Source organism: Pongo pygmaeus, chromosome 12 (genome assembly GCF_028885625.2).
Source record: "Pongo pygmaeus isolate AG05252 chromosome 12, NHGRI_mPonPyg2-v2.0_pri, whole genome shotgun sequence".
NCBI lineage: Eukaryota > Metazoa > Chordata > Mammalia > Primates > Hominidae > Pongo > Pongo pygmaeus.
Genome location: NC_072385.2, coordinates 88696636 through 88712819, shown reverse-complemented (window position 1 = coordinate 88712819; position 16184 = coordinate 88696636). Strand labels below are relative to the sequence as shown.

The 16184-nt window shown below is 54.7% G+C and overlaps 1 protein-coding gene across 2 annotated transcripts; it reads right to left on the bottom strand.

Moving 5' to 3' along the window:
• Positions 1-364: 364 nt before the first annotated feature.
• On the bottom strand, positions 365-4925 carry SIX2 (SIX homeobox 2). Of its 2 annotated transcripts, none has more exons than XM_054475541.2 (2): positions 3783-4918; positions 365-1690 (listed from the first exon to the last, which is right to left on the bottom strand). In XM_054475541.2, exons 1-2 carry the CDS (start codon positions 4340-4342, stop codon positions 1375-1377), a joined length of 876 nt encoding a protein of 291 aa, XP_054331516.1. In that variant the 5' UTR covers positions 4343-4918; the 3' UTR covers positions 365-1374. The 2 variants fall into 2 exon arrangements, with proteins under 2 accessions (XP_054331516.1, XP_054331515.1); XM_054475540.2 differs by having other exon boundaries at positions 369-1690; positions 3777-4925.
• Between the last annotated feature and the right edge of the window lie 11259 nt (positions 4926-16184).

The window sequence follows — 16184 nt, the reverse complement described above, 5'->3', positions numbered from 1 at the left end:
TTCTTCCCCAGCTTTGGCATCTCTGAAGGCACGTACCCGCCCTCGGCACAAGCTCTCTCGTCTTCCACTTCGACCTCGAGGTGAAGAAAGAGGCTGGCAAGGGCTCTGCGCGTCGCTGGTGTGGGGAGGGCAGCAGGCTGCCCCTCCCCGCTTCTGCAGGGAGTTTTCCAAGCCAGGAAAAGGGAGTGGGGTGTTTCAGGAATTTCAGTGCCTTCACCTAGCGACTGACACATGTCGTGTGTATGGGAAGGCGTCTCTCTGTTTTCGGGACTCACCAGAGAGCATCGCCAACCAGAACGGCCCACCCGGGGTGTCGAGTCTTGGTAGAGAAATCAGACACTGCTGCACTCCCGGCCCGTGGGCCTTGTGGCATATAACCATTTATATATTTATGATTTCTAATTTTATTATAAAATAAAAGCAGAAATATTTCCCGAAGAACATTCACATGAGGGCATGAGGGGGAGACGGCAAGTCGGCGGCTCGGGGGGCGCGCTCAGCCGGGAGCGCTGTAGCCACAGTCCGGGGAGGAAGAGCGCGGTGTGGCGGGGCCTCGCCAAGAGAGAAGGACGAGGGGTGTACGACGAGGCGGTGTTTAGGGGCTCCTGTGGCGCTGCCCTTTCTCTCTCACTTAAGTTACTAGGCGAAAAGCTGACACCTGCAGCTCCCACTGACCCACAGGGGCGAGGGAAAGGGCCTCAGGAGATGGCCTAGGTTCAAAGGCCCTGTCTTTTCTCTCCTCTTCCCTCTCCCACCCCCCACTCCGGTACAGCGAGGGCCAGAGGTAGGGGCAGATAGACCACCAGACATGAGGAGAAAGGCAGGGGTACACATGGAGGGACCAGGACACAGAGTACAAGAGACGGGCAGGAGAGAAGAGAGGAGAAACAGAGAGGGAGAGAGAAAGGGAGAGACAGGAGAGAGTGAACGGTGGCAAGCCAGAAATCTAGAAGAAAATAGACAAAAGGGGAAAGCAATACAAGGAGAGGGAGAAAGACAGAAAGAAAGCAGAAAAAAGAAAAGAGAAGGAAGGGAAAGGAAGAGGAAAGGGGGAAAAGGCAAGGGAAGAGAGGGGAAAAGAAAGAAAGAGAGAGAGGGAGAGAGAGAATGACAATGGTGTATAATTTATTCCCTTCTGTGGTTCAAGACCCAGTCTCCAGCCCCAAAAGGATCCCAAAAGTAACTTGTTGAAAATAAATCCCAAACAAGAACCAACATAGACAGCTATCTGCCCTACCCAGCTGTTCTACCCGCTCAGCCTGCGGGTCTTTCAGTACCTGGTGGGGCCGCAGGGGTGGGGCGCCCCTGGACACTGCCACTCTCAGGTCCCCAGTGTCAAGTCACAAAAGGCAAGCTCGTCAAGGCAAACGGGTTCTAGGAGCCCAGGTCCACGAGGTTGGCTGACATTGGGTTGAGGATGGAGTCCTGCAGGCCATGGTGGTGTTGCAGTGGGTCCACTCCACCTCCGCCTGGCACCGGCACTGGCACTGCGCTGGGGCCCGGAGGGTGGCCCAGGCTATGCAGGGACGGCAGCCCAGGGGGCGGCGGGCTGAGCAGCAGTGCAGGGCTGGATGATGAGTGGTCTGGCGTCCCCGATGGAGTCTTCTCGTCCTCCGAGCTGCCTAACACCGACTTGCCGCTGCCATTCAGCGGGTTGTGGCTGTTAGAATTGGAGTTCTCGTTGTTCTCCCTGCAAGTGTGGGAGCAAAGCAGCGGGGTCAGCAGGGACATCGAGACCACCCAGCGCAATCTCAGTCGCAGTCAGAGCCAGCCACCAGCCTCGGGAGACAGATCCAGGGCTTGTGGCCTGCGGGTGTTTTCGGTTTCTACCATTTCCTCGACCTGGTCTGGGTTCTCCTTTCTGCCCATTCTCTCCATCTCTCAACACCCAATTTCTCTTGCCCCTCTGCCCTTATCATCCCCACCTCTCATGCTCTCAATCTCATCAATATCTTTTCTGTATTTCCTCTTTCCCCACTTCCCCAATATTTCTTTTCAGGAACAGAGGGGCAGGAGAACAGGGTTCCCTGAAGTTGTGGGGTGAGCAGGGAGGAAGAGATGATGCCTGGATTTTCAGATCACTCTAGGCTCCACAAGCCAGGTTTGCTGGGTAGATGTGGGGCTAGGAGGTTAAGGAACCCTGGATCCCAGGTCAAGGGATTTAGGGCCTCTCACAAGCCTTCATTTCCCTTTGCTTTTTCTGCCCGAGGGAGACCCCTGGCTGGGAGACAGGCTCCTGGGGCTAAGCGTGCTTTCCCTGTAGCTCCAAACTGGGCAGCCCTGTGAGGGCTCTCCTTGCTGGGCCTAGAGACAAGGGTCCAAGGATGGAGGACTCCCTTTCCGTGGTGGTACAGTGAAAACGTCAGCTGGGAGACCAGAAGCTTAGGGGATAAAGGGCAGCCCCTGGGAGAAGGCCGAGGCTTTTCCATTGTAACCAGCCACTCCGGGAACCTGCAGCTCTCATCTGTGGCCTGGTCTGAGAACCCAGGTTTTCAGGAGTCTGATCACATGCCGGTTTGGGTGGAGGGGGACCCAGCAGAGAGAACCCACCTCCTTCTATGCCTTTGACTGACAGCTCCTCCCCAGATTTGGATATTTAAAATCCTGGGTAGGATCTCTTGTCACCAGCTTTGGGAGGGTTTTTCTTTCAACTTTCCTGGGAGGGAACTTCCCACAGGGCTGGCAGCTGAGACCTCACCACTGTGGATACTCCAACCTCAGGGTCTCAGATACCTGGGAGTATCTGAGCCTGCAGCACTTCCCCTAAGATGTTTCTGGTTCAGCACCCCCACCTCTGACCCTGATCATTCAAACTCAGGGTGGAACACACCCCATATCACCAACCCCAGGTGTCCTGTTTTGCTCTTACCCCGGGCTGGATTCTGTTGCCATAATAAGTTTCTCTCCAGGTTTGGGGTCCTGAGGGGTTATAGGGCAGGCAGTGGCAAGGGCCTAATGATCAACCTTTAGGCTGGTTCAGGAAGTCCTGGTTTACCTGAGGACATCCAACTCCCAGCCCCCCTGTGGCTCTCAGCTCACCGCAGACATTCCGACCTACCCATCAGAGGTAGGGCCCAAGGAGAGAGGCATCAAGGGCCTGGAGTGCCAGGGAAGGGCGGCTATCTCTAGCAAGGCAGAAAACAGGGCATGCGTCTCTTCTCTCCCAGAACTGACACTTCCTCCCTTTCACCTCTGGATCCTTTCTAAGGAGATAAAGGACCCGCTCTCAACTCCCACATCTGACAACGAAAATTCATGGCCTGGCTTTTCCCCATCCAGGTCATTCTAGGGAAGTTCCAGTCCCAGTCCCGACCCCATCACACTTTGGCCAGGAGCTGAGTAAGGCTGGGGGGAAATGCCGGGAAGCACCACTAAGAAATCTGCAAGCACCACTAGCAAGAAATCTGCAAATCCCCTTTCATCTGGGACCAAACCCCTCTGTCCTGAGGATGACCAGACCTACTGTGCCTGCCTCACAGGGGATCCAGGCCCGCAGTCCTGCGCTGCCCCAAGCTCTCTGCTTCTCCACCCTTTTCCTCTAGCGACCGAGTAGTTAGTTGACAACTTCCTGAATTGCTCTGCCCGCTTTAGACAAATCCCTGCTCGCCGGGTCTCCGGCATAGAAAGGCCTAAGCATCGTCCGAGTCAGGCCGGGCCGCAGCTGGGCTGTGGCCGGGCCTGGGGGCCCAGTTTAGGCCTCTCCGGGGGACGGGCAGAAGCCCTACGAACTCCTCCCTTGGGCCCCGGGGAGCTGGCGCCGAAGAAGGTCTACTTACTCGTACCTTTCCTTGGCCTCGGCCGCCCGGTCGCGCTGCCGCCGGTTCTTGAACCAGTTGCTGACCTGTGTGGTGGTGAGGCCCGTGGCCTCCGCCAGCTCGCGCTTCTCGCGGGGTGAAGGGTAGGGGTTGTGCGCGTACCACTCGCGCAGCACGCTGCGACTCTTTTCCTTGAAGCAGTAGCTGGTCTCCTCGCCGTCCCAGATGGAGCGCGGCAGCGGGAATTTGCGGCGCACGCGGTATTTGCCCACGGCGCCCAGGGGTCGGCCGCGCAGCTTCTCCGCCTCGATGTAGTGTGCCTTGAGCCACAGCTGCTGCAGCTTGGCGTGGTTGTGCGGCGAGAACTGGTGGCTTTCCAGGATCTTGTAGAGCTCGCGGAAGTTGCCGCGGTGGAAGGCCACCACGGCCTTGGCCTTGAGCACGCTTTCATTCTTGTGGAGGTGCTCGCAGGCGGGCAGCGACCACAGGAAGCGGCCCAGCCGCTCGATGTTGCCGCCCTGCTGCAGCACCTCGCACACGCACGCCACTTGCTCCTGCGTGAAGCCAAAGGTGGGCAGCATGGACATGGTGCCGGCTGCGTCCCCGCCCGCCCGCGCGCGCCCTCACCGGGCCGCGCGGTCCCGCATGGGAGCTTCCCCGCCCGGCCGTCCGGGCCGAGACGCAGGCGGGGCGGGCCCCCTGGCCCGGCGCTGGCCCTCGGTGAGCCCCGAGTCACTGCCGTATGTCCCCGCGCCGGCCGCGGGTCCCGCGCAGCTCCGAACCCCAACGGCCCGCGCGCCTGGCCCGAGCCCTCGCCCAAGCCCGGGGGCCGCACGGGGCGCCGCTCCGCATGCTCCGCGCCCGCCCGCCGTTCCCTCGCTCGTTTCTCACTCGTTCTCCCTCCCGTCTAGCTCGCTCTCAGCTTTTTTAATAATATTATTCTAAGCGGGCATGAGGCGCGGCGGCCCGCGCCCTGATTGGTCGGGTTATCTGACCCGGGGCCTGCCAGCGCCAGACAATAGTCGGAGTCAAATTATTCGCCATGGAGACGCTGTCAGTCACTGGTAACCCGAGCCTCGGCGGGCCGGGCGGCTCCCCCCGGCCGGCTCCGCTGACAGATCGCCCCGCTCCGCGCAGAACGGAGGGCGGCTCGACTGGAGCCTGGGGCGCTCTGAGAGCCTGGGAGGCGGAGAGGGGCCGGGTTGGGGCCAGCGGCGGCGGAGATTGACGGGGCGGATGCCCAAAGAGGGAGGGAGAAGGAGGACAGGAGAGCGCGGGGAGCGGGCGAAGACGAAAAGGGGTGGATCGAGGTGGGGAGGGAAGAGGAGAGAAGGGAAGGCGGAGACCGTTTAAGGGAGTGTCCGGGAGGAAGAGGAGGGAGAGGGGTGGAAGGAGCCTCCAGGGGAAGAAAGTTTGGGCAGCTTTGGCTAGGAGAGGGCTCTGCAGCCTCGCCTAGGCCCTATCGGGTTCCCCTTCTCCCCAGGTCGCCGCGTCCCTCCCAGGCTCTCTGTTCACCAGGCACATTCTACCCCGGCGCAGGCCAGTGGGATGGGAGAGTTTGGACGTGCTCGGGTGCCGCCCAAAGACTTGGCTTTTTCTGCTGACAGCGCCCCACCCCCATCCTAGAAACTCTGGACCCAGCGGTCCTCGAGGGAAAAGGGGAGGGAGTAGACGAAAGAAGTGGGGGAGATTTGGCAGTGGCCGCAGGCGGACGCGGGAGAATCGACTTCCCGGAGAATCCCGCCTTTCCTCCCTCTCCTAGCCCCGCCGGCTGCCTGGCGGCCTGTACCGCCCCAACTCTGCGCTCTCTGCTCCTCGCCGGGCGGGGACTCAGACTTAACCCCACGGGTCCCACAGCCCGAGGAACGCCAGGCAGTTCCGTGTGGCCTCTATGGAAGCTGACTCCGGCCGGCAGCTGCGACGCAGAACCCCGGACGGCGCAGACCCGCAGTCTGCCCACTGGGGCGGGGAAGAGGGACGAGAGCAGGGACTCTAGGACTGTGGTGGCGCTTCCCCGGTGGGTGGTCGGGGAGGAGAACGGAGGCAAGATTCCCAGTCCTCCCGCTTCTCCGCTGGGGATCGGCTCGGCTCCTGGCCACTCCAGCCTGGGAACCGGCTCGCTGAGCTCCGGGATGAGGTGCTTTAAAAGGGGGTCCTGTTTTTTGCTTCTTTGTCAGGGCGCCAGTGGAAACATGTGGTGCTGGTCCTGTGGGAGAAGGGCTCGCACAAAGGTGGGATAACTGAGGGTGGGTGTGTTCTTGCTCTACGGTTTGAAAAGCCCGGGGCTAACCCCTTCCCGGACATGTCCTTTCCACTTCCTTCGGTTTCCTCCTCTTCCCCCCTCAGCTGCTGCAGGCCAGGAGCTCCCAGGGCCATTCTCAGTGCCTGACCCAAGCCAGCACAAATCCTGGGCTCTGCCCTCAGCCAGCCTAGGGCTATGGAACCCGAGTCTAGGCCAGTTTCTTCTTTCCCACCCTTTTATGCTTTCTAGGGAGTTTGTGCTAGGAGCACGGAATGGGAGTCTAGAGCCCTAGGTTCAACTTTTGGCTTTGCTTGATGTCTATGGTAAGGCATATATTTATTCATTTGTGTTTATTTTCTTCTCTGCAAGATTTCAAAAATTTTCCCTCTGTTGCAGCATTCCGGAAGTCCCTTGGGAGTGTTGTAGGCATGAGAGAGTGGAACCCTGGGACTCCTTTTAAGACTTTAGCTTCCAGGGGCCTACCCTGGCATGTTGAATGAGGCCACAGGGCTGACAAAGTAGGTCCCAAGCCAGTGCGGGTGCAGAAAGGTGCAGCTTTCTGCAGAAATCCAGGTGGCATCTTTAGAGTCTGTATCTGTGGGCTGGGAGGAGGCCTGCTGTGTCCAGGCCACCCTATCCAGAGTCCTATGCACTGCTGCACAGGGGCTGCCCCAGAGTTGGCTCTAAGGACCCTGGGAGACATGGAGAAGAATTTACCCCGGACTGTGATGAGGTTCAAAGCCCACTTTGCTGACCTCCAACAAAAGTGCAACATACTCTTTTCAGCACCTCTCCTTCAGCTATGTGGTTAAAAGGATTCAGCTGGCTGGCTGGTCCCAGCCCTGGCAATGGCCATTTTACATCTTAGCGTGCTTAGGCTGGGGCTGTAGAGGAGCACCCTGGCCTGGTGTGGGTGAGTGAGACCAGGCAGTCACTTCCTGGTATGAGACCCTGGGCCAGTCCCCAGTCTGCTCTTCTTCATTCTCTTCCACTATTAGATTGAAGCCTGGGTAATCTCTTAGGTTCCTGCTGGTTCTGGGATGGGGTGGGTCTAAGAACACTAACCTTGAAAAAGCATACGATCTCTGCAACCTCAGCCACAGCCTTCAACATGAATGTGCCACTCCTCCGACCCATGAAGCTTTAAGATTAAACTTCCCCCAGGACTGGGTCCTGCCTGTGTTCAGTGAAAGCAGATTTTTCTGGAGCTTCAGACTCACTGTTCCTCCAAGTGCTGCCCTCTTTGCAGCCCCTGGGCCCTAAGCCCATGAGTCAGACCTGCCAGGAGCCTCCAGGCAACACTCAGCAGCACAGAGAGAACAGAACAGACATGGGGCCTGCCACCGTGGATAACATAGTGTGTGCCATATGAAAAGTCATTACAGAGGAAGCACTGAAAACCTGGAGCGCCATTACCCGATGTATGGGTGTGTGTCAATATGCCCCTCGTTCTCCTCCTCCCCCATGTAGGTAGGAAACCGGTTCCAGCAGGTCTGGGCCAGAACCTCTTGGTAGCAGCAGTAGCTGGGTTACATGCTGAATGAGGGTCTCCTCACACTCCTCAGCCCCTTCCCTGCCTGGCCCATTCCCCGATAGTCTTTGCCGCGGAACAGAATACTTGGGAGGTGTCTGGATGAGGATTTAATAGCCAGCCTGAGCCAATGACAATCTCAGCCCCCTAGTTGCAGTGCCCAGAGCAGTTGCTGAGAGGCCTACGGGGTGCCGAAACTTTTGGGTCTACCTCACTCCAATCTCCGGAATCTCTGTCCTCCTTCCTGTCCAAAGACCCGTTCCCAAGAGGCTTGCACTTGCTTTTTATCCAGCAGAAACTCCATGCCTACGGGGAGAAACCTTTTCGGAACCATGGAAATTTGAGCTTTACTGAAACGCCTCCTTTCACCTCCAAGCTTCCCTGAAGTCCCTGGGAGGATGAGACTTTCTGGAAAGCAGCAGCAGGGGTGGGTGGGTGCTCCCCAGTGATCTCAGGCTGATGGAATAGCTTTGTCCCAGACGAATTGTCAGGGACAGTTTGGGGTCTTTGTGCCTGGAGTTGGGCAGGAAGCGCCCAGGACAGAGCCAGAAGGCACCTACTGTCCGGCGCCCATTGGGCAGCCCAGGGCTGGCACACCGCGCCCAGCGGGTGCACTTCTGGGAAAAGGAAGAAGTCAGCCCACTGGCCTCCCGAGGGCTTCCCTGGTTTTGGGATGGGGCCGTTTCGGAAAGAATAGGGTAATCTAGGAAGAAGGAGCTGCTCTCCGGCTATTTCCAAGGCCAGCGGATGGGTAGGCCTTTGTTCTGGGCAAACCAGAAACCTTGTTTGTGACAGAGGGAAAAAGAGAAGGGGGCGGGTGCCCGGTGCCAAGTCAGGGGACCACGGCTTTTTTTTTTTCTTTTTTTTTTTTTGGTTTGTTTTTGATCTTTATTTTTCCAGCCTATAAAGGCGGCAGAAATCCCCTGGGTAGACTCCGGCACTGGCGCCGCCCGCCTCGGGCGCTCCATGCTGCTCCGCACCTCGGGCTCTGGGATGCTCCCGCCTGGGTGGAGGCTCTCCGCCCTCTCCCAGCTCCGAGCGCCCCAGCCGAGATGGGCCGGGCGCGTTCCCCAGACAGTCCCGGAGTTTTCTGGGCCCGGGCGACGTGTTTCGTTGAAAGCGGGCAGGTGGTGCCGGGCGGGGCTGCGCTGAGGCTCCGGTGCCTCCCCACCTGCCCCTCGCACCTGCCGGGTCTGTCGGGTCCCGGCGGACGCAACCAGCTACTCGCAAACCCTGCACCAGCGGTTTTGCTTGTTGTCCTACGAGGGGCAGGTCAGGTCGAGGCCAGTCGGCTCACACGAATTCTCCGTGTCGGAGAACGCGCCCCGCGACGCTCGGAGCCCGGGCAAAGTTGCGAGGCGCTGGGCTCCGGGCGGCCGCACTCCTGAAACCGCGCGAACCGCGGCGTCGCCCGCGCCGCACGTGGCTGGGGCAGTCACAGTCCCCGAGAGCTGAGCAACGGGGTCCCCGGGGTCACCGTCACCCCTCTGCCCTCTGGGCCTTTACCTTGAGACCCACGCGGCAGCCTGGAGGGCCCACAAGATCAAACGGTTTGATCTTGTGATCAAACCGCGGAGGCCGCGGGCTCACCGGGGATCTTGTTCAAACGAAAAGAACGAGCACAGGGGCTCGGGGCCAGCCTGGAGGCCGGCAAAGAGGCGAGTCGGCCCGGGTGGCGCCGGGACCAGGCGGGATTTGGGGCGGGTATCCGGGCCCGGGCGCTGACAGCCTCCCTGCGACCCCCGGCCCTGCGTCCCCGCCCGCGGTCCCGCCTTAGTCCTGGAGTCCCTTCCTGGGCCCCTTCGCCTGGGTGCGGAGGGGCGCGGGCGCGGCGGGCAGGGCCGCGGGGCGAGGGGCCGGGCTCGCGGCTTTGGGTTCAGGGAGCCGCGGAGCTCCACCGCCGGGTTGTTTTGCAGTGGGGCTTTGGAGGGGCAGCGCGTCCCGGGCTCCGTAGGGGCTGCGCGTCCCGGGCTCCGTAGCTCCGCCGGGTCTGCACGCCAGCGCCCCCACGCGGCGGGCCCAGAGTTCAGGCCGGTGGGGCTGCGCGCTCGGCTCCCCGCAGGCCTGTAGCCCAGGAGGGAGAGGAGGGAGAGGACGCGCAGAGGGCCCGCTGGTTCCTCCCTCCTCACCCCAGCACTGACCCGCCTGTGCGCTGGCACGGAGGGCTCGAAAAGCAGGGCGCGTCCGCGAAGAGCGAGACCTCGGAGACAGACACACAACCCAGAGGTGCACTAGGTTGCCAGACAGTCTGATCACAGGATTCTTGGGGGATAGACGCTGGCTTTTCTCCATCACACGTTTCCCCTGCAACGTCTGGGTGCTCAGGGAATGTTTGAATGGATGCCTGAATGACCAATCGGGTTTGACTGACAGCAACAGCTGGGAAGTGACCAGGCCAGTAGGAGAATGGCCCTCTTCCTCCTCTTTCCTCCCGCTCTTCTCTCCCAGCCCGCCTCTTACTCTCCTCTTCCTTGGAGGGTAAATCTCAGAGAGTGGACGCTTTCCTTCAACCAGGAGTCCTGGGTGCTGGAGTCTCCCCAGGGCCCGAGGAGCTACAGACTGAACTCACTGCCCTTAGAAATTCCAGGTCTAACTGCCTATAGCATCACCAGGTTCCCATGGTTCTTGGCCCAGACCCACCACTTTCTGCAGGAAAGAAAGTTTTCTAAGTAGAGTTACTCCAATTTTTCTGGGGCTGCCGTCTTCCGTTGCATTTCCTTACTTTACAAAAATCCTCTGTAGGCAACGAGTAGATCAGGTTTCCTGTTAGAAGTGACTTTTTTTTCTTCTTTCCATTACCTGAAAGAAACTCTATCCTGCCGTAGAGATTCCTGGCTTGGCACTTCTCTCTCATGTGGTATCTATTTTTATTACCATTAATTACAATGCATCAGTCCGACTCATCAGTGATACCCCCTCCTGCCTGGCTGGTGACTACTGTTGGCTCTACCCATCTGGGTAGCGCCTGGGCAAGAGGCCACTCCCACCCCGCCATTGGAGGCAGCCACATAAGGGTTTCTACCGAGTTCTACATTTTTAAAGGGAACCTAGAAAAAGCCAGCATTGTTCTTAACTTAGAAATCCAATACTTTACTTTGTTGTCTCTGAATTAAGGCTAAAACCCAGGGGCTGTTTCTTATAGAAGAATATGTGCTAATTAATTTATGCACAGTGCTGTGAGAACACGCTAATGAAGCAGGTAGAAACAAGATACAGCCCTGCTGGGGAGGGCAGATCGCTCAGGGAAACCTGTGCATGAGCCTGCAGCAGTGCGACCTTGTCAGAGTTAGCTGCAAAGAGGTGTCTTTCTGGTCGCGGTGTGGTATTCTGGTTTGTGGTGACAGGTATGGTCAGCTGTCTTTGTTCCAACTCTTGTAATATAGTCACACTATTATAAATGCTCACACACACAGAGAAAGGTAGGGTGAGTAGAGTGGAGAACGTGGGCTTTGGTGTCAGAAAGGCCTGGGTTCTTGACCCAGACCCACCCCTTTAGTAACTTACTCAATCTTGGACCCTTATTTTGTGCATTTGTAAAATGGGGATTTTAGAGCCCAGTGTTTGGCACGCAGTAAGCATTCAACAAATAGATTGTTGAATTGAATACAACCACTTTGGGGATTAGAGAGAAAGTTTATGAAACATCTGGTACATAGTAGATGCTCAGTAATTGATGCTATTGTCACTAGGGCTGTGATCATGATAGTGTGTTTAGAGTTGCATACAATTAATATTATTTCAGAAAGCACCTGACTTCAATGTCAAAAAATGGATTGACTTTCCAGGTGACAATTATTATCAAGACTCTATTATATGCCCAGACCTGGACTGAGCACCCTGGGAAATGCTGAGATACGTGACTGGAGGTCCTTGGGGGCAGTTGGAAAGACAGGAATGGGTACAACAGGAGACCACCTTGGCGTCTGCGGTTCACTATCCACAGCAACCGTGGAAAGAGTGTGGGCTTTGGAGTCAGGCTATCTGGGTTAAATCCTGCCCCTGCCACTTAATAACAGTGTGACCAAAGGTAAGCAACTTTATCTTCTGGAGTCAGTTTCCTGGTCTTGGTAGATGGCAGAGGGAATAAAAGTAGGTGTAACTGGCTGGGTACAGTGGCTCATGCCTATAATCCCAGCACTTTCAGAGGCAGAAGCAGGCGGATCACTTGAGGCCAGGAGTTCAAGACCAGCCTGGCTAATATGGAGAAACTCCGTCTCTGGTAAAAATACAAAAATTAGCTGGGTGTGGTGGTGCATGCCTGTAATCCCAGCTACTCAGGAGGCTGAGAATTGCTCGAACCCAGGAGTTGGAGGTTGCAGTGAGCTGAGATCATGCCACTATACTCTAGCCTGGGTGACAAAGTGAGACTCTGTCTCAAAAAAAAAAAGAAAAAAAAAATTGGTGTAACCAACACCTTGCTTCTAGGGGTTTGAGAAGAGGAAATAAGCTAATGTATATGAAAAGGCTGGATTCCCTGTTTGGAGACAAACTGGAGAACTTCAGCTGCCATCATGTTTTACATTATCTGATAGTATTTCCAGGATTTTGGTCACATTAGAATAATTCTCAGAAAGCAAAAGACAGCTGCATACAAATGTGGCATTGCATATTTCGATGGGGTTGAGATGAAGTTTTCTGCTTCTATTGTGTTTGTTCTCAGGACTGAATACAAAGCAGAACTCATACTGAAGGTTCTGTAGGTGTGTGTGGACTGTAATTGTGACCAAGATAAAATAAAGTGATTCCTCTTCCCTTCCCTAACTCCATCCTCATCAGCCCCTGAGCCCTCTGAGCCTTGAGAGAGAGCCAGGTGTATCTGTTGAAATAAAAAATAGCTTCCACTAATAGAGTATCTTCTATGCACAAAATGGTATACTAAGGTAGAGTGGGTACAATAATCCTGTAATGTGGGTATTATCAGCATTTACAGGTGAGGAGACAGGTTCAGAGAGGTTAAGCAACTTGCCCAAAGTCATACAGCTCGTAAGGAGCCTCTGGAATTTCAGTCTTTGATGCCAGAACCCATAGTATAAACCATAAGCCTTGCTGCCCTTAGTTCCTCTGTAATAGCAAAAGTAACGATGGGAAGAAGTTACTGAATGCTTATTATGTGCTAGGCATTGTGCTATTTCACATAATCTCAAATACCGGTATGAACTGGATGTGATTAGCATCTCCATCTTACAGGTGATGACGCTGGGGCTCGTAGAGGTAAGGTGTAAGTCTGGCAGCTATGCTAGAGCTGGGTTCTTGAACCCAGGCCGTTTGGCCGAAGAGTGCATGCTCTGACCCACTGCACTGGGGCCTGGTTTTCTACCAAGTTCTCCTCCTTCACCCATAAAGCCATTCCTCTCTCTGAGCTTGGGTTCCCAGACACTTCCAGCTTCCAATGGTTGAGAGTTCCTTCCAGGTATCAGGAAGATAGGTCTAGGTTCTAGGAAAAGCCATCCCTTGTCCTCCTCAAGTCTCAGCCCCCCAGGCCCTGAGATTTTCTGAGATTGGTGACCTTCAGTCCCTGTTTTCACCTGCTGAGAAGGAGCCCACTGTGACCAGGGCAAACAATCCCACAACATCCTCAGCCCCACAGCTGGGAAAGTCTGGACATGCTCATGGCCCCATTGAGTTGGTGGTATCCATTATGCCTGGGGTGAGCCTGGGGGACTCAGAGAATTTGAGTGTCTTAGTCAAGGTACTTTGAAGCACAAGTCATAGAAATCCACTGAGACAAACAGAAGACACAAAAACAAATTTATTTTAAGGATTCAGGGGTAGCACATGCATTCAAGGGTAAGGAACATCATTGTCCTTAAGAGAAGTGGAACAGAACCTGGGAAATAGTTGGAAATCAAGGCAGGCACACTTTCCCCCACTCTGGATGGGAGAATGGTCTCTTTTCTGTGTTCCCTTCCAAGCGTCTTTGTTCTTCTCTCTCTGAAGAGCAACTTGCCCTGGATGCTTCCCTAGTCTTTGTGTGTCCTCCTAGTTCAGGCACTCCAGAGGCACTCAGAAATCTCTGCCCCTTTTCCAAATTCCTGAGGGAGGGGATGGGGGTGGAGAGAGAGAGACTCTTATAGGCTACTCCTGGGTCAGTGATTCCCACTCTGATCAGTGATATTCAGGTGGGTGGGTGGGAGGGATTCTATGGCCCACTGCCCAATCAACAGGGACTGTGAGCCCGGACTTGGAAGAATGAAGTGACTGTACCACTGCGATTCATGTCTGCTATCAATGTGAGAGTCTAGTGCTTGGTACATAAGACGTATTAAATAAATATTGATTTCCTTTCTTTCCCCTTCCTCCTCACTCCCCAATGTCAGTCCTTTTCCAAGTTGCCCATCACAAATCAGCCAAGGCAACCAATTTAGAACACAGATAAGATTGTGCCACTCTGTCTTTACATTCCTCTAATGGCACCTATTAACCTCAGGATGGTATTTAGCCTCCTTACCATGGCTAATGGGGCCCTTTGCTATTGGACTTTGCACATATGAGCAGCCTACCTCTCCCCACTGCCCACTTCTTCCTCAAGGCTTCAGCCAGCCTGAATAATTTGCAGCTCAGGGACTCTTCCACCCCTTCTGCAGCTGTGCATCACCACGACCTATGCTCCTGTAGAGAAGCAGAAGTCCCAGCCTCATTGACTCTGGGTTCAGTTGTGTGACAGGCTTTGATCAATGAAATGTGAGTGGATGAGCAGAAGCTTTTAGAGACATTGCAAGTTGCCACCATGATTCTTCCTTCTTTGTCCTCCATACCCCAGATAGGTGCTGCTCCAGCCTGTGTCACAGAATGAAAAGGAAGGTGGCGCAGAGCTCCACCCTGAAGCAAAGTCACAGATGCCCTGCAGCCTACATTCAATATGAGCAAGGAATAATGTGTATGATTGTAAACCTCTGAGGTTTGGGGGTTGTTGGTTACTATGGCAAAGCTGAGTAATGTATTTCCCTCTCTCACCTCAAATCTCCCTGGAAATGTCTTCCTCCTTTCCCAATCTCTTAATCTTTCAGGACGCAGATTAGATGTTACTTTCCCTGGAAAACTTTCCTGACATTCTTCTTCCCCAGGTCAGGCCATGGCCCTACTCCAGTTCCCATATCACCTTCCTGTCCTCACCCCCAGCATTGCACTTATATCACAGTGCTCTCACCCCTTGATTTCACACCTGATGGCACCATGACTGGGAGCTCCTTGAAGGCAGGGACTATATCCTTCTGGTTCCCCACTCCTCCCCTTTTAAGTCCTCAAAAAATATTCGTTGAAAAAGGAATGAATTTAGTTGAGTAATCTTCTACCTGTGTGGTAGATTTTATTTTCTAAAGATGACTACAGCATCTCCCATCTCATGTGCTTTTCTTTTCTTTTTCTTTTCTTTCTTTCTTTTTTTTTTTTTTTTTTTTTGAGACACAGTCTAGCTCTATCACCCAAGTTGGAGTGCAGTGGCACAATCTCGGCTTACTACAACCTTCACCTCCTGGGTTCAAGTGATTCTCATGCCTCAGCTTCCCGAGTAGCTGGGATTATAGGCACACACCACTACACCAGTCTAATTTTTATATCTTTTTAGTAGAGATGGTGTTTTACCATGTTGGCCAGGCAGGTCTCAAACTCCTAGCCTCAAGTGATTGGCCTGCCTCGGCCTCCCAAAGTGCTGGGATTACAGGTGTGAGCCACCGCACCTGGCTCCACATACTTTTCTTTTAATGTGACTTTGACATTGCTCTAGTTGAGGGGTGTGTGTGTGTGTGTTTCTCTTAAATCTGGGTGGGCTTGTAAATATGGCAGAAGTAACACAATGTGACTTCTGAGGCTAGGTCATGAAAGGCAATACCGTGTCTGCCTAGTTCTCTTGGGACACTTGTTTTTGGAACCAGCCACCACGCTGTAAGGAAGCCCAAATAGCCTGTGAAGGGGCCCATGTGCAAAAGAATTAAGGCCCCTTAGGCCTGAACTCTCAAGCAAGCACCAGCACCAATTTGCCAGGCATGTCAGTGAGCCGTCTTGAAAGACGATCCTCCACCTCCAGTCACGGTGTCCCAGCTGATGCCACAAGGAACATAGAGAAGCCATTCCTGTCAAGCCCTGGCCACATTTTATTCATAAATAAAATAAACAATTGCCCTTGTTTTAAGCCACTAGGTTTTGGAGTGATTGCTACACAGCAATACATAATCAGAACCTTTGGCTTTCCTCTTAGTAATCCAATTTTCTCGTGGATCAGAATACCTGTCCTGAACTCCAGACCCCTGCCTTGGGCCTTAAGAACTGTCTCCCCTGGGGATCAAATATTATGCCCACACCCCTAGCCACTAGCTGGGGTAACTCTCGGATGGATCTTAGCCTCTGGAACTCTGAGGCTGCCCCCTATCTGGCTTCAGGTAATACGTTCCCCAGTGTCTGTTCCCTACACTAGGGGCAGGCCCAGGGCAAAGGTATCACAGGGAAACGAGCATAGGCAGAGAACAGATTCAGACTGGGAAGGCCATGAGCCCTTCATAGGGTGAGATTTCCTCATGGGAAAGGCTTATATTAAGCCCACCAGGTTATTAAGTGATGTCTTTTGTAGCCCTAGCAAGACTATTCAGCATTCTTTTTAAACTTTTCTTCCTTTTTTTTGAGACAGGGTCTCACCCTGTTGCCCAGGCTGGAGTGCAGTAAT